This window comes from Panthera tigris, chromosome E2, assembly GCF_018350195.1.
Source record: "Panthera tigris isolate Pti1 chromosome E2, P.tigris_Pti1_mat1.1, whole genome shotgun sequence".
In the NCBI taxonomy this organism is placed as follows: domain Eukaryota; kingdom Metazoa; phylum Chordata; class Mammalia; order Carnivora; family Felidae; genus Panthera; species Panthera tigris.
The window spans coordinates 48,271,576-48,296,595 of NC_056674.1; the positions used below are offsets into that span (position 1 = coordinate 48,271,576).

The window sequence follows — 25,020 nt, forward strand, 5'->3', positions numbered from 1 at the left end:
CCGCCTGGCTTCCTCCACCCTGTTCACCTGCCCCTGCACAGCGCTGGCACCCTGCCCTTTCCCATCCCACATCCCGGCTGAGGGGCAGGAGTGGCCAGGTCCTGTATCAGGACCTATGCCTTTGAATACCTCCACTCTGTCTCTGCAGGTGGCTGTCTTGGGACAGCCCAATGAAGCCAGCGAGGGTGGCCAGGAGACACTGAGAAGGATCAGCCTGACACCCTCTGCCCCACCGGTCTCATGGAGACTCAGGCAGGTCTGTAAGAAACTCCCTCCCTCAAACACCATTTCCAGGCCCCCAGGCTAAGGCTTCATCCATCCCAAATCCAAATCTCCAGACCCAGGGCCCAGGACCAGACAAGCCTACCTCTCCTGCCTCCTGCACTTGGGGTTCACCTTTGCAGATGCAAACTAAACCAAACCCAAACAAAACAAGCAAGTGTTTAATAGAAAATGTAAGAGGGACTGGAAGAGCATCCACTGTGGCAAGATGTGGTGTCTGGCTCTGCCCCTTCCCCATGCCCGCCCACCCCCCAACCTGGCACAAGTCTTGCCTCTGCAGGCCTCAGGACACGCCGGGCACCACCTGCAGGCAAGCGAGGCAGCCCAGGTGGTGCAGGGAGGGGACAAACTCTGTCCACCTTCAGGGGGCTCTGGACCCCGGCTGCTCCAGGTGAGACTGTGAGGTACAGAATGCAGGAAGCTGAGCCCTTCTCAGGCACAGAATCTCCCTCAAGGGAAAAACACTGTCTTGGGGGTTCCCCCCACCCCCCCCCCAGACAAGTCTCAGACTCCACCAAACTCCTGCGGGAGCACCTCCAGCTGCCCCACACAGGTCACCACACAGGCCAGGTGGGGCAGGAGGCCTCTGCCCTGTGCCCTCAGCCGCCTCACTGAGCCGGGGGTCCAGTCTTGGGTCCTGGGGAGTGGGGCAGGGAGATGGGGGGCTGCTGGGGCAGAGAGTACAGCGGGGCAGCTACACACTGCGATGAGGGCTCCGGGCTGTGGGGCTGAGGGCTCGGCACCTCACAGTCCTGCCAATTTAGGACGGAACTTTGTTTACCTGCAGGAGGCAGGGGGAAAAAAAAAAAAAAAAAGACCACAGGAGTGGTCAACACCTACGTAGTCTCCAGACCAAGCCTCATTGTTCTTGGCCCCAGGGCCCATCCTGGCTTTCAGAAATGACCTACAGCCCTGGGGAGTGGAAGGCGTGCTCGGGAGGGTCCTGGCTCTGCTCCAGGACCAGGGCTTGGAACCCGGCGTCCTGCCCCCAACCCCCTCCACTCAGAGCTCCTTACAGCAAGAGCAGTAGAGCAGTTCCATGACCCGGAAGCAGTTGTCCAGCAGGGCTTTGGGTCGTACCAGCTTTAGGCTCAACCTGGGGGTGCTCAGGAGCGACACCACTGCTTCCACCTTGGGGCTGACCTCCACGTCCTGGAAGGGAGGAGACCGTGGAGACGGTCAGGACCACAGGCACCACCACCCCTCAACACCAGTGAAGAGGGAGGGCCAGTCCCAGGAGAACCCTGGAGGCTGCCCTGCCTGGAGCTGCACAAACCGCGAGAGAAAGGGACTTCCTGTGACAGGAGGCTTATGGGTAATTTCTCTCCCTCTTCCTGCAGGCACCAGGTTTCCTGGGAGAGTCCCCTTCAAGGCCCCTCACCCAAGCCTGACACAGAGGCTCCTGTTTTCCATCTTTGGGAAAATGACTGCAGGGGGCAGGCCAGGACAGGGGAGAGGTGGGGGGGCATCCTTGCTGTTCTCACCCAGGCCCGGCCACCACCACACAAGGCAGCCTGGGCTGGGGAGACTGTCCTTCGGGATTCAGAGACCCCTACTGCCCACAAAGAATGAGACAAAGGACCCTCACAAGGATCGTATTATGAGGAGGCCTGGGTGCACGGCACACGGGCCGGGCGGGTCTTTGGCTCCAAGCTCGGGGTGTCTGACAGTACTTAACAACCGGGAGCACGGTGTGGGTGGCAGGAGGGCACAGTGGGGGGACAGGGCAGGGGGCCAGGGCTGTTGCAGAAGACATCGCATAGAAAGGAAATGTAGAGCCTGAGCTGGGGGAAGACCTTCTTAAAGGTGGTTAATTGGGTTGAATTGTATTGGGTTGTGACCTGCCAATCCCCCCATCCCCGAAAAAGCCATGTCCAAGCCCTAACGCCTGGCACCTGTGAATGTGACCCTATTTGTAAACAGGATCTTTGCAGGTGTAATTAAGGATCTCCAGGTGAGATCATTTTAAATTTAGGGTGGGCCCTAAATCCAATGACTGGCATCCTTGTGAGAGAAAGGACGCAAAGCACAGAGGGAAAGGCCATGTAAGGGCCGAGGCAGAGGCTGGAGTGATGTGGCCACAAGCCAACGACAGTAGGAGCCAGCAGAAGCTGGAGGAGGCAGGAAGGGTCCTATTTCCCTAGATCCTTCAGAGAGAGCCTGGTCTCGCAGATACCCTGAGTGTGGTGTTCCGATCTGCAGGCCTGTGGCAGAAGAATTTCTGTTGCTTGGTGGTAATTTGTCACAGAAACCGTACAAAGCTAATCTACAAGGAGTTGGAAAGAGAAGCAAGCGTGACAGGAGGAGAAGGGGCATGTCCCCCTGGCCCACTCCCCATCAGGGAGAGCCCACTGCCCACCAGATGCTGGGCATATTTGGAGCGGGTCACAGACCATTAACTCTGTGAGAAAGAAGACAGACTTAAAAGCTGGTTTAAATCTGGGGCACCTGAGTGGCTCAGTCAGTTAAACGTCCAACCTCAGCTCAGGTCATAATCTCACAGTTCATGGGTTCACACCCCACATCAGGCTCACTGCTGTCAGCAACAGAGCCTGCTTCAGATTCTCTGCCCACCACCCACCCCCCCCACCCCCCCCCACACACACTCTTGCTCTCTCATTCTCTCTCTCGAACAAAAACACTTAATGGCAATCAAAAGGAATGAAATCTTGCCATTTGCAACTACGTGGATGGAACTGGAGGGTATTATGCTAAGTGAAATTAGTCAGAGAAAGACAAATACCATATGACTTCACTCATATGAGGACTTTAAGAGACAAAACAGATGAACATAAGGGAAGGTAAACAAAAATAATATAAAAACAGGGAGGGGGACAAAACAGAAGAGACTCATAAATATGGAGAACAAACTGAGGGTTACTGGAGGGGTTGTGGGGGGGATGGGCTATATGGGTAAGGGGCACTAAGGAATCTCCTCCTGAAATCATTGTTGGCACTTTATGCTAATTTGGATGTAAATTTAAAAAAAAATTAAATTAAAAAAAATAACATGCATATGTTAAAAAAAATTTGAAAATAATTTTTTTAAAGCTGGCTAACTCTGAACTCTTAACAACCTGGGTGGACAGGTCTCAACCCACCCACAGCCTCCTCTGCAGCTCCCAAGAGCTCAGAGTCAGGCTCTCGAAGAAAGGCAAGGATGCAAAACTGTCTGTTCAGGTCAGCTCCAACTCACACTGCCCAAGGGCATGAAAGAGCCACCGAGGAGACCTCTGGGCCTCCAATCCCCTGCCAAAACCAGAGCCTCCCCAGAATTCCTAGCAGCTGCGGGCTCCTAAGACCTGGTGTCACCCACAGCTCACAGCTCCAGATGGGCAGCAGGTGGGGCTCCCCGGGGCAAGTGTGCCCCAGGCCCCTGAGGACACCATGCGCTGGGGAGTAGGGCAAAATGGTGTGGGCAGGGGGTCCCACAGCACACATGTGGCCTGTATGGGCTCACAGTGACCCCGTGACCTTACTCCACAGGCTCTTTACAGGATGCATCCCTGAGGCCTCAGATCAACCCTGCTGAGCAGGCAGTTAGCAGGAACCTTATCATTGTTATTATTACTGGAAGTCTATATTTTACATTAGGGTTCACTCTCTGTGTTGTCCGTGCTGTGGACTTGGATGAACGCATGATGTCATGTGTCCATCATTACAGTGTCATACAGAAGAACTGCATAGCCCTAAAAACCTCCTGTTTTCATTGCTCCACCCATTCATCCTTCCTTCCCTGTCTCCCCCAAAAGGAACCTCTAGAAACAAAGCCAGAGGGTTAGATGACTTGCCCAGGATCACAGAACAAGACAGACAGACCCTAGAACATCTCCTGTCGCCAGCCCAGGCCACCCACGGGGCACTGCTGGCCTTCTCTTCCTCTCTCCCATTTCTCCCATACCTTTCAGGACATGCTGGAACTCTCCATGTCTTCCCATCCTCCCTCAACACTCCTTGGCCACCACACACACACACCTCCGCGGAGCTCACCGTGAGGCCTTGCTGGACATCCAGCAGTAGCGTATGTACCTCCTCCAGGAACTTCCAGGATGGGTGGCCCTCAAGCAGCACTTCCTGCACCGACTCAGTAGCACTGAGGCTCACCCAGACCCACAGATACCGCAGCTCCTGCTGGCTGACCTGGGCCCTCTGCTGTGGGGACAGGAGAAATTGTTGAAGTCCCAAGACTTGAGCCTCTGGGCCCTCCCCACCACTACTCTGACCACCTGCCACCCAACTTGTGCCCACAAAGAGAGCAGACCATGGGCATCCACTGTGGACAGGGAGAAATCTTAGCCCGAGCCGAGGGCAGGCTTGCTTACGGGGCTGGGAAAGGCCCCTGGCAACATGACCTGCCAAGATCAATGTGCCTCTCAGGCTGGGCCCATGGGGTGTCCCGCAAGGCAAGGGTCTCCCAGCCCAGGATGGGATTCTCACCAGTCTGGTGATGTTGGCCATTCTGAGCACCCCCTCATAAGGCACGCTCACCCTGTAGTTGATGGGGAAGTAGTGTTTCTGGGGAAACACAAGAACAAACCATGAGGTCACAGTCAGAAACAGCTCAAACAGCCTCCCCCAACTCCCAACTTGATACAGGAGGAGAGGACCAAGAACCAGCCCTTTGATGGCAGAGGTGGCCTTCTATGAATATGCACTTGCGGGGGAGGGGTGCCTGGGTGGCTCAGTCAGTTGAGCCTCTGACTTCTGCTCAGGTCATGATCTGGTGGTTCGTGAGTTCAAGCCCCACATTGGGCTCTGTGCTGACAGCTCAGACCCTGGAACCTGCTTCAGATTCTGTCTCCTCTCTGCCTCTCCCCCACTCATACTCTCTGTCTCTCAGAAATAAACATTAAAAAAAATAGATTGCTCTAAACTTATGGTGCTGGTTGCACAGCTCTGCCAATGTACTAAAAACCACTGAGCTGTACACTTAAACAGGCGAATAGTATGGTATGTGAGTTATAGCTCAGGAAGGCTGTCAAAAAAAGAAAAGTCTTGCATTGCCACGGTGCCACGTGAGCTTCTCTGCCCTACACAAAGGGAGCCACCCATTCCAACTTCTAAGTCCTTATGTGCTGAGCTAATAACAAGCACCTGGACTTCCCCCAAGGCCTCCTGGAAGCCATTTCCTGAGTCACAGGGTGAGTGTCACAGGGAGGTGGGATTAAAGGTCAGATCAAGTAGCAGGGGCAGGAGGTCCCCAGGGAAGGCTGGCAGGGGAGAGGACTGTAAGTGTGGACCAGGTACACTGCTGGACGTGGGGGAGAAAGGCGGAGAAAGGGGCCACGGTCAGCTCAGGGCTGAGGCCCCGAACGTCCTACACGCTGTGAGGCCAGGAGCTTGGGAAGGGGAATGCAGTCGGGGGGTTCACAGTTACCATGTACTGAAGGCGGTTCCTGTACTGAAGCTTGTCCCGAAGAAAGCCAGTTACTGCACACTCCTCGCTCTGGGTCAAAGGCCACATCTCCAAACCCTCGTTCCCCAAGGCCACGGCAAGGAAGATCCCGAGATCTGTGGACAGTGACCAACAGGAACACATGAGTACACTGCCCACCTGTGCAAAGCTGTGGACATCTGCCCTCCCTTTTCCAGGTCATGGGAGGGACAGGGCCATAGAGCCCCAAGGAGGCCTTTCCACCACAGGGGATGTTTTCCCTGGGGCCCAGGCTCAGACAGCAAGGCCAGGCAAGCATAGGCAATCTGGCCAGTGTACCCGTACCCTTAGCCAGCAAAGCCCCCCAGCTGTCACACCCTGAGGTTGGTGTCCAGTCTCCTCCCCACTCCTGCCCCTTGGGGAAGGCACAACCTCCTCTCCAGGGAAACCTCAGCTCATACCCCATTTAGGGCTGACGTGTCCTCAAAGCCTACGTCTGCATTTCCATCTGGGGATCCAGGAGATGTGGACTTTCTAGTTCCAACTTTACAAATGACTTTTGGGTGAACAGAACCATTTCCTCCATGCTCTAACTGACCTTGGCATTCCTCTCAGATGTACAAATAACTACAGGCCTTCCAGTTTGTCCATTCTGGGGAGCAAGCAAATCAGGCTGCTTCTTCTCCCTCCCAGCAAACGAGCTGCTGTCTCATAAACATTACCAGCCTTTACCACTAGGTGTCACTGTGACCTCAAAAACAGCTTTGTGATTCCCAGAATTAATAACACTTACAAAAAAAATCTGAGAGGGGTGCCTGGGTAGCTCAGTCAGTTAAACTTCTGACTCTTGGTTTCTGTTCCCATCATGACCTCATGGTTCATGAGTTTAAGCCCAGCGTCGGGCTCTGCACTGATGGTGCAGGGTCTGCTTGGGATTCTCTTTCCCTCTCTCTCTCTTTCACAATTAATAAACAAACAAACAAACAAACAAACAAAAACCTGAGAATTTGCAAAAAATATGAACAAGGATCAAATTGATCAGAGCAGAAAAGAAACAGAGGTGCAGGAGATGTATCCAAAAAATCAAACACACCAATAAAGGTAAAGAAATACATACTAAAACAATCAGGTGTCATATTTCACCTATCAAAATGGAAAGTGGGTTTTTTAAATTTCATTTTAATAACAGTGCTGGCAAAGCAGTAAGGCGGGTGCTCTTACCTTGGAAAGCAATTTTGCAGTTTTATTATTAGCGAACTTAGTAATGTCCACACCCTTTGACCCATTAAACTCATCTCTAGGGATAAACACGAAGGAAAACAAAAAAAAGGGAGCCATCACCAAAAAATTTGTGGACAAAGACTCCCACTGCAGTATTCTCTTATAATAGTGAAAATATGTAAATGGCCCACATGTTCATTAATGAATGGAGCAAATAAAAACCACATTGTCAGGGCGCCTGGGTGGCTCAGTCAGTTGAGTGTCTGACTCTTGGTTTCGGCTCAGGTCATGATCCCAGTGTCGTGGGATTGAGCCCCTAGTCAGGCTCCATGCTCAGCCTGCAGCCTACTTGGAATTCTCTCTCGGATCTCCCTCTGCCCTTCTCCCCCATGCACACTATCTTTCTCTAAAATAAATAAGATGAAAAAACCACACTGTCAAAGAATGTTTATGATATGCTTGTGTGATAAGAAATATACTCATGATATGCTTAGTAAAGTCTTAAAAAAGCATGACTCAGCACACCTCCTCTGGGTCTACACAGCATGATGTGAATTACATTAATTACATGCAAATGTGTATGCATAGGAAATGAAGTGGAAGTGTAGTGGAAGGAAATGTATCAAATCTCTATGGGAAATTTTTATGTTCTTTATATTTTGTAGACATATTTTATATCCTACAATCAATATGTTGTTATAGTCAAAAGCAATAATTTCTTTTCTTTTCTTTTCTTTTTTTCCCCCCAAAATAGCCAGGCTTGACACACCCCTGGTCATGAGTAGGAATTACTGATTGCATTTTCCCCACCCACCTCCCTGGAACTTAGGGAGACTTTTTTTTTTTTTTTTAATTTACATCCAAATTAGTTAGCCTATAGTGCAACAATGATTTCAGGAGTAGATTCCTTAGTGCCCTTTACCCATTTAGCCCATTCCCCCTCCCACAACCCCTCCAGTAACCCTCAGTTTGTTCTCCATATTTATGAGTCTCTTCTGTTTTGTCCCCTTCCCTGTTTTTATATTATTTTTGTTTCCCTTCATTTATGTTCATCTGTTTTGTCTCTTAAAGTCCTCATATGAGTGAATTCATATGATTTCTGTCTTTCTCTGACTCATTAATTTCACTTAGCATAATACCCTCCAGTTCCATCCATGTAGTTGGAAATGGCAAGATTTCATTCTTTTTTATTGTCAAGTAATACTCCATTGTATATATATATCACATCTTTATCCATTCATCCATCAGTGGACATTTGGGCTCTTTCCATACTTTGATTACTGTAGATAGTGCTGCTATAAACATGGGGGTGCACATGTCCCTTCGAAACAGCACACCTGTATCCCATGGATAAATGCCTAGTAGTGCAACTGCTGGGTCGTAGGGTAGTTCTATTTTCAGTTTTTTGAGGAACCTCCATACTGTTTTCCAGAGTGGCTGCACCAGCGTGCATTCCCAGGGAGACTTTTTTTTTAAGTTATTTATTGAGAGAGAGAGTGTTTGTGTGCACGCACACATGCAGGGGAGGGCAGAGAGAGGGGGGAGAGAGAATCCCAAGCAGGCTCCACAATGTCAGCAAGGAACCCAATGCGGGGCTCTAAGTCACATACTGTGAGATCATGACCTGAGCAGAAATCAAGAGTTGGACCCTTAACCAACTGAGCCACCAAGGTGCCCAGGGAGACTTTTGTTCTTGATCCCTCACTGGGCTGGGCCTGCTTCTTGTCACTCTCCCCCCTTCTCAGTCGTGCTTCAAATGCCTTTCCTCTGGCTGGGCCCTCACTAGGAACGTTCTGGACTCAAACCCCATGCCCAAGATGGGCTACAGCACACCAGTCCCTCCTCTCACAGAAATGTGCCAACCACATTTTCTCAGGGTTGCAAATTTGCAATACATCTTGCATTTGCTCTGTCTCTTCCCAAGTGCTTGATCTGACATTTGGACAAAGGAACAGTTAAACACAAACTGAATGAGTGTTTCTGCATGCTTTCTGTCTCGTCTCTAAACCATTAAGCCCCTGAGCCGGGCACCCCCTGCACATCAAGATCATTCCTGGTTCGCAGATTTTGCTCACACTTTGCCCCTGCCCTGGGTACCCTCTCACAAGGCAGACCTCTTTCAAGGTCTCACCATGACTCCTTCCCCTCCCAGGCTCTCTCCCCTGCCTGCACCAGCCCCCCACAATCTCTGTGTCTTGCACCATCTGTCCAATTCACTCATTGTCTTGACCAGACAGCTTGGCCCCTAGTATGTGAACACATAATGCAGTTAACCACAACATGATCTCGTTTACTGAGCACTTTGGGGGTTGACCTTGAGCAAGGAATCAGGAACATGCACCCGAATTTTCTGGAGAGCTGGTTAGGGTCCAGAGTGTCTGATTCAGTAGGTCTGGGGTGGGCCCAATGAATTTGTATTTCTAACAAGTTCCCAGGTGCTACTGCTGCCAGTCTGGGGACTGCACTTTGAGGACCAATGACCTGCAGAGACAGTAGCAAACTGGTGTCCCAAGGGCCACATCTGGTTCACAGAGATTTCATATACAAATCTGAATTTGCATCTTGTCTTTAAAAATCAGTCTCTGTCCACACTTGGTCCTCTTTCTCATGTGGCGGTCACCCACGGCTGCCCACTCCACGCTTGAAGTCCTACCCTAGCTGCCCTTACCTGTGTCCTGGTTTTAGGTCTCTGGTGCCTGGCAACTGTGGGCTCCGAGGCAGCACTGAGTCCTAGAAACCTACCATGTGCCAGCCTGGCATGTATGGGCTGCACCAGGAACCCTGTCCTTGGATGATCTGCCTTCCCCCCAGAACCAGACTTCTTTAGATCTGCAGACTGACCACCATTTCCAAATTTAAGCCTCTTTTTTGCTGCTTCCACCCTGAGAAACAGGCCAGCAAACCGGTGACCACACAGGGACAGCAGGGCCATAATAGCCTCACTGCTGCTCTGCACCCCCGAGGGCCCCACAGCCAATGCGACCCTGTCCCTGCAAGGGCATTAGTCTTGCCCCCGCAAGACAGAAGAGGAGGCTGAAGAAGAGCAAGTGAGGAAGGAGCTACCTTCCTGGGTCCCTGGCTGGGAGGGGGAAGGGCTGCACCTCTCCTGGGGACAGCCCCTTGTGCAGGGACAAATCGGAACTGTCCACCACCAGCACCCCCAGCGACCAAATCTGAGCCTGTGGAGGGACTTGAATAGCATCCCCCCCCCCAAATTCTTGTTCACTCAGAACTTCAGATGTGACCTTATTTGGAAATGGGGTCTTTACAGATAAAATGAAGGCCTACCCTGAATGCAATGGCTGATGTCCTTAGAAGAGGACACAGAGATATGTAGAGGGAAAGGCCATGAGAAGACAGACACAGATTGGGGTGATACAACCACAAACTGTGGAATGCCAGGAGCCACCAGAAGCAGGAAGAGGCAGAAAGGAGCCTTGGAAGAGGCGTCACCCTGCCCACACCTTAATTTTAGACTCCCGGCCTCCAGACCTGAGACAGAATCAATTTCTGTTTTAAGATACTAAACTATAGCAGCCCATCCTTCTCCAGCACCCTCCGGCATCCTTGTATCTACAAGCCTCTGATCTGCACCCCTTCTTGCCTCCCACCCCACAGCCAATCCTTGCCAAGGCCATGACTTCTATTTCCACGGCCATCTCACAAACAAGACTGTCTTCACTTCCTGCCCAGAAGGTTGCAACAGCAGCCACAGACTGATCTTCCGAAAGCAGAGTAATTCCCAGTCACAACTCCAAGTCCCCAGATCTTGAACCTTCCAGGGCTCCATGCTGTCTCGTTTTCAAGGCCTCCATCATCTGGGCCCAAACTGGCTTTCCAGCCCGGCCACTCACAGTCCCACCTGCTGATCCTTTGCTCGAGCTGTTTCCTCTACCCAGACCCTGTCTTCACCTTCTCACATCTACCAGTGTGAACACTGCCCACCTCCGAAACGATTTCATGTGGCACCTCACCCATGCTGCTCCTCTTGCTCCTCAAGACCTGGAAACTTCCAGAACATGGGATCTAGGTCCATCTGCCTGTTCTGAATGCCTCGACCTTTTGCAGTATCCCTCCACAAGGACCAGGCTGGATCCCTTGCAGGATCAAATCCTGGACCTCATGAGGGAATTCCTAGCACCTAACTCCCTGCCAGGCATTGGAGAGAGGGGTGCGAGCCAGCCTGGGTCCTTGTTGCCATGACAGTAACTCTCCAGTGGGCATGTGGGAGGCACCAGAAAAATGTGTTGAATTTGAGTCAATTCAATTGAATCTTGGAGTCTGAAGGGATCTTGGTCTGGCCTCCCACCAGCAGGCTTGAGAGGCTTTCTAGACGCTTTCTGTCCTCATTTCAACTTATTTTTCTTTTTACCAACAACACTCTTCTCTTTCTGCCTTTTAATTTTGTTCTATTATGGAGGGAGGGGCAGAGGGAATAGGCTGCCTTCTCCAGCACCTGGCAGCACTTCTCCCACGTGTTTTGGGGCCCAGACAATTTCACAAGCTTCCACCCCCCAGCTGGCCACACCCAGGGAGGCCAGAAATCCTCTCTGCCACCGCTGCCCCCACCCCCCATACACAGTAGCACTAATAAGCCTAAGAAGGTAACACTGCCACTTGCCCCCAGTGCCTGCCCCATCCCCTTAACCACCCACTGACCATACCCACCCAACCTAGGACTTGTACCCACCATGACGGTCTGAGCTGGGGTCAGCTAGAGACAGGGCAGAGGGCAGCCACGGGAGTCCCGAGGCTGTTCGGCTGGGAAGCATCTCAACTTCCCACCAGCAAGAATGGCCCAGTTGCCATGGTTACAGCAGAGCCCGGCTCTGGGCCAAGGCCTCCCGGGGCAGCCTCCAAGGACCCCCCCCCCCAGTACTCACAGTGCAGCCAGGCGAATCCCCGGGGCATGGTGGTACGCTGTGTCCCCCAGAGAGCAGAGGCGGTGTCCCCAGCAGTGTGTGTATCCACAAAGGCCCAGGTGGGGCCTACATGGCCTCGCGTCAGCAAAGGTGGCCCAAAGCTGGGGGAGGGTTGACCACAGAGGAGTGGCCCGGCAGGGGGCGGCAGGTGCTCCTGGGGCAGCGCCTGCCCTTATCTGCCTGGCAGTGTGGAGGGCAGCTGGGGGGCAGTAGGTGCGAGTCCCATGGCAGCCAGGATCTGGCCTGAGACAGTGGCCTCGGGGTCTTTCCCTCTCGAGCAGGAGAGAGTCCCCAGCAGGCCCCTTGGAATCTGGGGCTGGGTTGTGCTTTCTCTGATTTCTCCGTCTGCAGCTGCTCAATGTGAAATCTGGCTCTGGAAAGAGAAAGGAGGAGAGAAACGGATTATGTAAGAGCAGTGCTGCCACTCAGCCATCAGCTGCAGGCACCAAGAGTCTATGTGTGCGCTGTACCCACCACCTGGCAGGGACCCCCGGGAATGACTGGAGGCTCACAGCCCAGCCCTGGAGGCTGGCTACTCTGGGAAACAGGCTCACATACAAGAAATGACTTCAGAACATCCCAAGGGCAGCACTGGCCAGGGAGTGAATTACGATGACACCAGCTGGCAGCCACAGGCCTAAACAAAAGCAGGACCAGGGAATGAAAGGCCAAGTGGGTTAAATCAAGGGAGCTTCCTGAAGGAGGTGATATTGCATGCAAGTAAAGTACCTCAGGCTACTCAGGTGGCCATGAGGTTAAAACAGCAGAGTATTAATCCCTCTTTTTACCTTCAGGCTTAGTCCCAATCTCCTATTCCCCAAATCCTTGACCCCCTCTTAATAGGGTTGCTAGATGAAACACCAGGTGCTCAGTTAAACTTGAATTTCATACCAACAACTCATATTTTTTTAGTATAATTATGTCATGAATACTTTTTAGTATAAGTATGTCCCAAATATTGCATGGCACATATACTTTAAAAAAATCGTTATTTAATGATTTAATGATTCAATGTTATTTAATTAAACAATGAATTATTTAATTCCAAATTAATCAGAAGTCCTATATATTTTTAGTTTATTTATTTATTTTGAGAGAGAAAAAGTGCTTGCATGTGTACCCAAGTGGGGGGCGGTCAGAGAGAGGAGAGAATCCCAAACAGGCTTTGCGCTGTCAGTGCAGAGCCCAACATGGGTCTCGATCCCATGACCCTGAGATCATGATCTGAGATAAATCAAGAGTCAGATGCTTAACTGACTGAGCCACCTAGGCACCCCACAAGTCCTGTATTTTTATTTGCTAAATTTAGCAACCCTGTGATAATAACAGGATTGCTCTTCCTGAGTGGTCGCTATGAATAGCTAGGCCCAGGGCTTGGGCTTTTGTATTCAATGAATCTTCATGATAATCTTGCCAGGTCATAAAAATCTCATGTTTATCGATGAAGAAATCAAGGTACAGAAAGGTTAAGACTTGTCCAAGGTCACACAGCTTGTAAGCAGTGGGACAAGAATTCAAACACTGGTAGCCACTCCCACCAGTTGACATCCATCCACACATCCACTCCTTAGGACACCCTTACCACCTGGGGCTCTCACATAGTCATCTCTATCACTCACTGGATTCTGTGAGATAAGGCTCTCGTCCCCATTTTGCAGATGAGGAAACAGGTTCTGAGAGACTGAGTTGACCAGTGACAGAGCCAGCTCTGAAATTCAAAGAAATTCTTAAATTCTCTGACTCTGTTCTGTTCCATGCCCTTGCCCTCCCTGTTTGCTCTGGAGAAATGGTCACACGTTAATGGCAGGAGCGAGAAGCAGGTATAATGTGGGGGTATTGTCCATGGTGGCATTCATCTCCACAGAACGTACCAGAAGTGCTGGCCCTTACCCTCAGAGGTTCCCAGCAGGCAGGTTGGGCCTCACACAAAGAACACAGGTGTTCCCAGTCGCCATGAACACTAACCTAACTGAAACCTTTTGTTGTTGTTAGTTTTTTTTTGTGTGTGTGTGGAGGTATAATGTATATACAGTAAAATTCACTTTTTCAGTGTACAATTTTATGACAAATAAAATTGACAAATTCAGAGTTGTATAATTGCCTCAATGATCCAGACATAAAACATTTCCAACTATGCAGAAAATCCCCTCCTGCTACTTTGCAGACAATCCTTCCTCCCAGCCCTAGCCCCATCCAACAGCTCATCCATGTTCTATCCCACAGTATTGCCTTTTCCAGAATGCCAGATAGACACCATGTGTCCTTTTGTGCCGGGGTCCTTTCACTGAGCCGACTGCATTTGGGATTCAGCCAGGTTGTTGTGTGTGTTAGCAGGTTGCTCCTTTTCCTTGCTGTGTAGTATTCTGTTGTACAGACACCAGTTGAAGGGCATCTGAATTGTTTCCAGTTTTTGATGATAACAAATAAAGCTACTACCAGCCTCTGCATACAGATGGTTTTGTTTTTTAAGTTTATTTATTTGAGAGAGAGCAGGTCAGGGGCAGAGAGAGAAGAAGAGAGAGAATCCCAAGCAGGCTCTGTGTGGGGCTCGAACCCATGAACCGTGAGATCATGAACTGAGCCAAAGTCTGATCAGCTCAACTCACGGAGCCCCTGCATACAGGTTTTGGTGTGGACAGAAGTTTCCATTTGTCCTGGGCCTTGTCTGTAACTTGCAGGTCCCAGTCACCTTCACACCACACCAAACAGTCCTGATCCTGGGCACCTTCTGTGGCCCCACCCTTTGAGCCCCACCTAAATGGAGGAATTTTGTGAAAGCCAAAGAGGACACACAGTTACCTGATGACACACAGGAGCTACAGTGGGGATGGTGGCCGAGGGGAAACCAGGCTGCTCACAGAGGCCTGGAAACAGGGCAAACAAGGTCAGGCCAGTGGCCTGACAGCAGTCTGCCTAAGAGTGGCCTTTCCCACACCTGAGAGGGCCCAGGGCGCCTCTCTCTTCCTGTCCCTCTCCCTCTCTCTTTTCCTCTCTCATGGGGGAGAGTGAAGAGTTTGAGAATGTGCCTCTCCCAAAACACTCACAGTCTACCCCACGGCTTACAGCAGTCATTACAAAGCTCACAAGAGGCAAAGTTGTACAAGAAAATAAAATTGGAGTATTCCGCATAGTTCAGTTGTGAATATTAGATTTTTAAAAATATAATCACATTACTATTACTCACATTCCCAAACAAATAATCCCTTATATCATCTAATACAGAATCCATGTTCAACTTTCCCTGGTTGTTTTTTAAAAAAAATTTTTTTAAGTTGCTCTGTTTGAATCGAGAGCCTAACAAAGTGATCCGTTGATTGATGTGTCCCTACATCTTTTTTCCTTATTTTTTTTTTAGTATTAAGATATAATCCACATGCCCTAAAATTTGCCATTTTAAAGTCTATAATTCAGAAGGAATTTGAGAGAGAACAGGACAGGGGCAGAGAGAGAGGGAGAGAGAGGCAGAGAGAGAGAGGGGGGGGGGGAGAGGGGGAGAGAGAGAGAGAGAGAGAGAGAGAGAGAGAGAGAGAGAGAGAGAAAATATCCCAAGCAGGCTCTGTGTGGGGCTCAAACCCATAGTTTTGATTCCAAAACCAGACAAGGATCCCACTAAAAAGAACTATAGATAAATTTCCCTGATGAACATGGATGCAAAAATCCTCAACAAGATATTAGCCAACCAGATTCAACAATACATTAAATTATTCACCACTACCAAGTGGGATTTATACCTGGGATGCAGGGCTGGTTCAATATCCACAAAACAATCAATGTGATTCATCACATCAATAAAAGAAAGGACAAGAACCATATGATCCTCTCAATAGATGCAGAGAAAGCATTTGACAAAATACAACAACCTTTCTTGCTAAAAACCCTCAAGAAAGTAGGGATAGAAGGACCATACCTCAAGATCACAAAAGCCATATACAAAAGACTCAACGCTAATATCAGCCTCAATGGGGAAACACTGAGAGCTTTCCCCCTAAGGTCAGGAACAAGACAGGGATGTCCACTCTCGCCACTGTTATTCAACATAGTATTGGAAGTCTTAGCCTCAGCAATCAGACAACACAAAGAAATAAAAGGCATCCAAATCGGCCAGGAGGAGGTTAAACCTTCACTCTTCACAGATGGCATGATACTCTATATGGAAAACCCAAAAGATTCCACCAAAAAACTGTGTGAACTGATTCACGAATTCAGCAAAGTGGCAGGATATAAAATCAATGCGCAGAAATCGGTTGCATTCCTATACACCAACAATGAAGCAACAAAAAGAGAAATCAAGGAATCGATCCCATTTATAGTTGCACCAAAACCCATAAAATACCCAGGAATAAATATAACCAAACAGGTGAAAAAATCCATACACTGAAAACTACAGAAAACTTATGAAAGAAATTGAAGAAGACACAAAAAAATGGAAAAAGATTCCGTGCTCCTGGATAGGAAGAACAAATATTGTTAAAATGTAGATACTACCCAAAGCAATCTACATATTCAATGCGATCCCTATCAAACTAACACCAGCATTCTTCACAGAGCTAGAACTAACAATCCTAAAGTTTGTATGAAACCAGAAAAGACCCCGAATAGCCAGAACAAGAAAACCAAAGCAGGAGGCATCACAATCCTGGACTTCAAGCTATACTACAAAAGCTGTAATCATCAAGACGGTATGGTACTGGCACAAGAACAGACACTCAGATCAATGGAACAGAATAGAGAACCCAGAAATGGACCCACAAATATGTGGCCAACTAATCTGTGACAAAGCAGGAAAGAATATCCAATGGAAAAAAGACAGTCTCTTCAGCAAGTGGTGCTGGGAAACCTGGACAGCGACATGCAGAAGAATGAACCTGGACCGCTTTCTTACACCACACACAAAAAGAAACTCAAAATGGATGAAAGACCTCACCGTAATACAGGGAGCCATCAAACTCCTCGAGGAGAAAGCAGGCAAAAACCTCTTTGATCTTGGCCACAGCAACTTCTTACTCAACACGTCTCTGGAGGCAAGGGAAATGAAAGCAAAAATGAACTACTGGGACCTCATCAAAATAAAAAGCTTCTGCACAGTGAAGGAAACAATCAGCAAAACTAAAAGGCAACCGACAGAATGGGAGAAGATATTTGCAAACGACATACCAGATAAAGGGTTAGTATCCAAAATCTATCAAGAACTTGTCAAACTCAACAGCCAAAAAACAAATAATCCAGTGAAGAAATGGGCAAAAGACATGAAGAGACACTTCTCCAAAGAAGACATCCAGATGGCCAACCGACAGATGAAAATGATCAACATCACTCATCATCATGGAAATACAAATCAAAACCACAATGAGATACCACGTCACACCTGTCAGAATAGCTAACATTCACAACTCAGGCAACAACAGATGTTGGCGAGGATGCAAAGAAAGAGGATCTCTTTTGCACTGCTGGTGGAAATGCAAACTGGTGCAGCCACTCTGGAAAACAGGATGGAGGTTCCTCAAAAAACTAAAAATAGAACTACCCTACAACCCAGCAATTGCAGTACTAGGCATTTATCCACGGGACACAGGTGTTTCGAAGGGACATGTTTCAAAGGGACACATGTACCCCCATGTTTATAGCAGCACTATCAACAATAGCCAAAGTATGGAAAGAGCCCAAATGTCCATTGATGGATGGATGAAGAAGATGTGGTATGTGTGTGTGTGTGTGTGTGTGTGTGTGTGTGTGTGTACACACATACAATGGAGTTTTACTTGGCAATCAAAAAGAATGAAATCTTGCCATTTGCAACTGCGTGGATAGAAGTAGAGGGTATTATGCTAGGCGAAATTAGAGAAAGACAAATATCATAAGATTCATTCATATGAGGACTTTAAGACACAAAACAGATGAACATAAGTGAAGGGAAACAAAAATAATATAAAAACAGGGAGGGGGACAAAACAGAAGAGACTCATAAATATGGAGAACAAACAGAGAGTTACTGGAGGGGTTGTGGGAGGGGGGATGGGCTAAATGGGTAAGGGGCATTAAGGAATCTACTTCTGAAACATTGTTGTACTATATACTAACTAACTTGGATGTAAATTAAAAAAAAAAATTTAAGTGTATAATTCAGTGGGATTCTTTTTTTAGTAGATTCACAAAGTTGTGCAACAATCGCCCACAATCTAATTCCAGAACATTTTCATTACCCCAAAAATAAACTGTATTCATTAGCAGTCACTGTGTATTTCCTGCCCTCCCCCCACCCCAGTCCCTGGGAACCACTAATCTGCTTTTTGTCTCTATGGATTTGCTTCCTCTAGACATTTTGTATTAATGGAGTCATATGGTACATGGCCCTTTATGACTGGCTTCTTTCACTTGGTGTAATGTTTTCAGGGTTCATTCATCTTGTACCATGTGATAAACTGCATGTTGTCTCCCTAAATTCATATGTTGAAGCCCTAGCCCCGAGTGTGATGGTATTTGAGATGGGACTTCTGGGAGGTAATTAGGGTAACTGGGAGGTAGATCAGGGTTAGATGAGGTCACGAGGGTGGGGCCTCATGATGGGATTTGTGCCTTTGTAAGAAGAGACACAGGGGGGACTTCAGCTCAGGTCATGAGCTTGGGCCCTGCATCGGGCTCTCTGCTGTCAGCCCAGAGCCTGCTTCAGATATTCTGTCCCCCTCTCTCTTTCTGCCCCTCCCCCACTCATTCTCTTTTCTCTCTCTCTCTGTCCCAAAATAAATAAATAAACTTAAAAAAAAAGAGAGAGACACCAGAGAGTTTGCTAGCGGTTTCTGCGTGCCCCCACAGAGAAGAGATCGTGTGAGCACAAAACGAGAAGGCAACCACCTGCAACAAGGGGAGAGGCCACACCAGAAACCTCCATTCTTGGGGCACCTGGGTGGCTCATTCGGTTAAGTGTCCAACTTTGGCTCGGGTCATGATCTCATGATTCATGAGTTTGAGCCCCTAGTCAGGCTCTGTGCTGACAGCGCTGAGCCTAGAGCCTGCTTGGGATTCTGTGTCTCCTCTCTCTGCCCCTCTCCTGTTCCCACTCCGTGTGTGTCTCTCTCTCAAAAATTAATAAACATTTAAAAAAAATTTTTTTAAAGAAATGAAGAAACCAACCATTCCAGCACACTGATCTCAGACTTCCAGAACCATGAGCAAGTACATTTCTGTTCTTTAAGCCACCCTAACTATGGCATTTTATTATGGCAGCTCAAGCAAACTAAGACATGAGATTTATCAGTACTTCATTCCTTTTAAAAAAAAATTTTTAAGGTTTTATTTTTAAGTAATCTCTACACCCAACCTGGGGCTCGAACTCACAACCCCAAGATCAAGAGTTGCACATTCCACCAACTGAGCCAGCAAGGTGCACCTCCCTTTTATTTTTCTTTTTTAAGGGCCAAAACATTTTAACCCCTTAGTTGTTTTTTTCCTTTTTTAAAGAGTATTTTAATTTTATTTTATATTTTTTAATGTTTATTTATTTATTTTGAGAGAGAGAGAAAGTGCAAGTGGGGGAAGGGCAGAGAGGGGAGTGGGGAGAGAGAATCCCAAACAGGCTCCGTGCTGTAAGTGCAGAGCCCAACTCAGGGCTCGAACTCACGAACCATATCATGACCTGAGCCAAAAATCCAGAGTCAGACATTTATCCAACTGAGCCATCCAGGTGCCCGAAGAGGATTTTATTTTATTATTTATTTTTTTCAAGTAGGTTCCACACCCAGTGTGGGGCTCGAACTCACAACCCTGAGATCAAGAACCGTAATCCCTACCAACTGAGCCAGCCAGGTGCCACCCCCCATTTTTTTGCCTTTTTAAATAAAGTTAAACAGCCGAACAAAAATTCACAAACTGCTTCCCTGTCCAAGCTGTTCCTCCCTCCCACACCCTTTCCTTCACCTTATTCACACAGACCCAGGGTATCCAACTGAGAAGAAGAAACTGTTCCAAGAACATGGAAAAGTGAAGAAGAAAGGAGGTGAATTGTGTCTACATTCAAGGTCATGCTGAGCAAGTCTGCACTCTCTGGATTTTGGATGGTTTTCTCTTGCTAGCCAAATGGAAAAAGGAAATTCCCTGGACCAGATGCTTCAAAGCTAAAGGCCCAGCACCACCAAAGAATGCCAAAGAAAATACAGTTGGCATCAAACTCACCCATATTCATGCCCTTCTCACCCAGGTCCTGTCCAATGTCACAGTGGCTCTTCTTCTTGGGACCAGTGGGGACAGTGACTTCCTTGAACTTTTTCTCCTCCTCGTTCTAAGCTTCAGCACTGGCTCCCCTGTGCCCATCTGCATGATGCTCCAAGGCTCATTTTTGGTAAGTTTTCTTGATCTTGTCCTCAGAGGCATTCGTGTCCACTCCCAGAATCTTGTAATAATCTTTCCTTTTCTTCACTCCAGCTGTGCGTTTTTTAGGAGCTGTATTTGTTCTTATGTTTTCTCCGTCTGCTGTACTTTTCCACAGTCCTGCACTGCCTCTTCATATTTTTCTGTGCCCATGTTACACTGAGCTCTTCCCATGGAGTATTTTAAGTGAGTGGCATCGAGCTTCACTGCATTTGTGCTGTCTTCTATTGCACCATCTCGTTTCCTAAGCTTGGAATGATCTGTACCCCAATTATAGTAGAGTTCAGCATTTGTTTTTATATTGTTGGGGTCTGTTTCCCAAGGCTTCTGTGTACAGTTCACATGCCAGCTTGTAATTTCCTTCTTTAAATGCTTTATTCCCATCCTCTTTGCTTTAAGTGCTTTGGCATTTCTGCAAGCCAGGTAGTCATTTTGATGATCAGGAGCCATCTTGGGAGCCTGTACAAAAAACTGAAGTGCCTTCTCAATACAGTCTTCATAATATAGGCAAAGACCTCATTCCTACACAGCATGCACATTGGTGGAATGTCACTGGCCACAAACTGTGCTTCTGGATAATGACCCAGCATTGCTAAATAGTATGCTTTGGTGATTTTGAAGCAATGGCAGGCAGGGAACACTCTATGCAGAAAACCACTTTCCGAAAATCCGACTTCTCAAAATCTGTTTCTGTTATTTTCTCATATTCTACGAGCATTCTTGAACTCCTGTTGTGCCTGAGAATTTTTTGATCCAGTTGTAGTACTCTCTGGAAACTGTGACATGCTGCCATGGCATTCCCTAGAGATAGGGGGCATTTGCCTTCCCATAGATGTCGCCAGGGGAAACTGTCATTCAACTTCACTGCTGTGCATCTCGAAGAGTTTCCTGGAACCCTCTGAGCATCATGAAAGTGGCTGCTCAATTCTCACTACAGCTAGAATTTTTAGGACACATGTCTTTGTCCCTTGTATAATAGTTACAAGCTTCATTGTAATCTTTCCTGGTATGGTTCGCATTTCCTTTTTCTTTGAAAGACTCTGCCTCCCTCCTTACTTCATTGTGGAGCAGCTCTGGTTCTGTCACCACCATTAACACATGGCACTCCGCAGCAACACTGTCTTACCACTGAGACCATACTTCATTCCTTTTTATCATCAAATAATATTCCACTGCATGAATACACATTTTCTCTAGTCCTTCACCAGCTGAGGGACATTTGGGTTGTTCTCATTAGGGGGCTATTATGAATACTCCTGTTATGAACATTTATGTGGACATGTTTTCTCTTGGGTATATTCCCAGGAATGGGGTTGCCAGGTCACATGGTCACTCTGTGTTTGACTTTTTGAGGGAACCATTCAGTCTGTTTTCCAAAGGAGTTTTCCAAAGTGTATATCCCATCAGCAGTGAATGAGGCTCTGATTTCTCCACAGCCTTGTCAACATTTGTTACTCTTTTTTATTATACCCATCAGTGGATGCAAAATGTGGTTTCTACTTGTATTTTCCTGATGACTACAGAGCATCTTTTCATGTGCTTATTGGCCATTTGTTTATCTTCTTTAGAAAAATGTCTATTGAAGTCCTTGGCCTGCTTTTAAAATAGATTATCTCTTTATTTTTTATTTTTTAAGAATTCATTTTTAAGTAATCTCCACACCTAACATGGGGCTCGAATTCAAGATGCGAAGATCAAGAGTCAGGCATCCCTACCTTTTTATTTTTGAGTTGTAAAACCTCTTTATACATTCTGGGTTCTAGACTCTCATCAGATACATGATTTGTAACTATGTTCTCCCATTTTGTGGGTTGTCTTTTCACTTTCTTGATAGTGTCCCAACATGCACAAAAGTTTTTAAATTTGATGAAGTCCAGTTTATCTTTTTTTTTTTTTTTTTGGTTGTCTTTGCTTTTGGTGTCCCATCTAAGAAACTGTAGCCTACCAAGGTCACAAAGATTTATATATGTTTTATTCTAAGAGGTTTATAGTTGTAGCTCTTACATTTAAGTCTGTGATAGATCTGGAGTTAATTTTTGTATATGATGTGAGCTAAGAGCCCAACTTCATTCTTTTTCATGTGGCCAGCTGTCCGAGCACCATTTTTTTTTAATATATGAAATTTATTGTCAAATTGGTTTCCATACAACACCCAGTGCTCATCCCAAAAGATGCCCTCTTCAATACCCATCACTCACCCTCCCCTCCCTCCCACCCCCCATCAGCCCTCAGTTTGTTCTCAGTTTTTAAGAGTCTCTTATGCTTTGGCTCTCTCCCACTCTAACTTTTTTTTTTTTTCCTTCCCCTCCCCCATGAGTTCCTGTTAAGTTTCTCAGGGTCCACATAAGAGTGAAAACATATGGTATCTGTCTTTCTCTGTATGGCTTATTTCACTTAGCATCACACTCTCCAGTTCCATTCACGTTGCTACAAAAGGCCATATTTCATTCTTTCTCATTGCCACGTAGTACTCCATTGTGTATATAAACCACAATTTCTTTATCCATTCATCACTTGATGGACATTTAGGCTCTTTCCATAATTTGGCTATTGTTCAGAGTGCTGCTATAAACATTGGGGTACAAGTGCCCCTATGCGTCAGTACTCCTGTATCCCTTGGGTAAATTCCTAGCAGTGCTACTGTTGGGTCATAGGGTAGGTCTATTTTTGATTTTTTGAGGAACCTCCACACTGTTCTCCAGAGTGGCTGCACCAGTTTGCATTCCCACCAACAGTGCAAGAGGGCTCCTGTTTCTCCACATCCTTCCTCTCCAGCATCTATAGTCTCCTGATTTGTTCATTTTAGCCACTCTGACTGGCGTGAGGTGATATCTGAGTGTGGTTTTGATTTGTATTTCCCTGATGAGGAGCGACGTTGAGCATCTTTTCATGTGCCTGTTGGCCATCCGGATGTCTTCTTTAGAGAAGTGTCTATTCATGTTTTCTGCCCATTTCTTCACTGGGTTATTTGTTTTTCGGGTGTGAAGTTTGGTGAGCTCTTTATAGATTTTGGATAGTAGCCCTTTGTCCGATATGTCATTTGCAAATATCTTTTCCCATTCCATTGGTTGCCTTTTAGTTTTGTTGATTGTTTCTTTGCTGTGCAGAAGTTTTTTATCTTCATGAGGTCCCAAGTTCATTTTGCTTTTAATTCCCTTGCCTCTGGGGATGTGTCAAGTAAGAAATTGCTATGGCTGAGGTCAGAGAGGTCTTTTCCTGCTTTCTCCTCTAGGGTTTTGATGGTTTCCTGTCTCACATTCAGGTCCTTTATCCATTTTGAGTTTATTTTTGTGAATGGTGTGAGAAAGTGGTCTAGTTTCAACCTTCTGCATGTTACTGTCCAGTTCTCCCAGCACCATTTGTTAAAGAGACTGCCTTTTTTCCATTGGATATTCTTTCCTGCTTTGTCAAAGATGAGTTGGCCATACTTTTGTGGGTCTAGTTCTGGGGTTTCTATTCTATTCCATTGGTCGATGTGTCTGTTTTTGTGCCAAAACCATGCTGTCTTGATGATGACAGCTTTGTAGTAGAGGCTAAAGTCTGGGATTGTGATGCCTCCCGCTTTGGTCTTCTTCAAAATTACTTTGGCTATTCGGGGCCTTTTGTGGTTCCATATGAATTTTAGGATTGCTTGTTCTAGCTTCAAGAAGAATGCTGGTGCAACTTTGATTGGGATTGCATTGAATGTGTAGATAGCTTTGGGTAGTATTGACATTTAGACAATATTTATTCTTCAACCCATGAACACGGAATGTTTTTCCATTTCTTTATATCTTCTTCAATTTCCTTCATAAGCTTTCTATAGTTTTCAGCATACAGATCTTGTACATCTTTGGTTAGATTTATTCCTAGGTATTTTATGCTTCTTGGTGCAACTGTGAATGGGATCAGTTTCTTTATTTGTCTTTCTGTTGCTTCATTATTAGTGTATAAGAATGCAACTGATTTCTGTACATTGATTTTGTATCCTGCAACTTTGCTGAATTCATGTATCAGTTCTAGCAGACTTTTGGTGGAGTCTATCGGATTTTCCACATATAATATCATGTCATCTGCAAAAAGTGAAAGCTTAACTTCATCTTTGCCAATTTTGATGCCTTAGATTTCCTTTTGTTGTCTGATTGCTGATGTTAGCACTTCCAACACTATGTTAAACAACAGCGGTGAGAATGGACATCCCTGTCGTGTTCCTGGTGTCAGGGAAAAAGCTCTCAGTTTTTCCCTATTGAGGATGATTTTAGCTGTGGGCTTTTCATAAATGGCTTTTATGATGTTTAAGTATGTTCCTTCTATCCCGACCTTCTCGAGGGTTTTTATTAAGAAAGGATGCTGTATTTTGTCAAATGCTTTTTCTGCATCAATTGACAGGATCATATGGTTCTTACCTTTTCTTTTATTAATGTGATGTATCACGGTGATTGATTTGCAAATGTTGAACCAGCCCTGCATCCCAGGAATGAGTCCCACTTGATCATGGTGAATAATTCTTTTTATATGCTGTTGAATTCGATTTGCTAGTATCTCATTGAGAATTTTTGCATCCATATTAATCAGGGATATTGGCCTGTTGTTCTCTTTTTTTATTGGGTCTCTGGTTTAGGAATCAAAGTCATACTGGCTTCATAGAATGAGTCTGGAAGTTTTCCTTCCCTTTCTATTTCTTGGAATAGCTTGAGAAGGATAGGTATTATCTCTGCTTTAAACGTCTGGTAGAACTCCCCTGGGAAGCCACCTGGTCCTGGACTCTTATTTGTTGGGAGATTTTTGATAACTGATTCAATTTCTTCACTGGTTATGGGTCTGTTCACGCTTTCTAGTTCCTCCTGATTGAGTTTTGGAAGTGTGTGGGTGTTTAGGAAT

The 25,020-nt window shown here is 46.8% G+C and overlaps 1 protein-coding gene and 1 pseudogene across 7 annotated transcripts in view; both read right to left on the reverse strand.

Annotated features, from left to right (window-relative positions):
- Positions 1-44: 44 nt before the first annotated feature.
- IL34 (interleukin 34) overlaps positions 45-25,020 on the reverse strand; it is an 85,318-nt gene continuing 60,342 nt past the window's right edge. The window contains exons 1-7 of one of the 7 annotated variants that reach the window (XM_042968712.1): positions 16,724-16,780; positions 11,761-12,172; positions 5,660-5,793; positions 4,720-4,797; positions 4,258-4,434; positions 1,299-1,434; positions 45-1,063 (exon numbers count right to left, since the gene is read on the reverse strand). In XM_042968712.1, the coding sequence (XP_042824646.1) occupies positions 891-1,063; positions 1,299-1,434; positions 4,258-4,434; positions 4,720-4,797; positions 5,660-5,793; positions 11,761-11,788 (726 nt within the window). In that variant the 5' untranslated portion in view covers positions 11,789-12,172; positions 16,724-16,780 and the 3' untranslated portion in view covers positions 45-890. The other 6 variants (XM_042968711.1, XM_042968713.1, XM_015542713.2 and 3 more) reach the window with 6 other exon arrangements.
- LOC102967546 lies at positions 19,602-21,267 on the reverse strand (annotated as a pseudogene).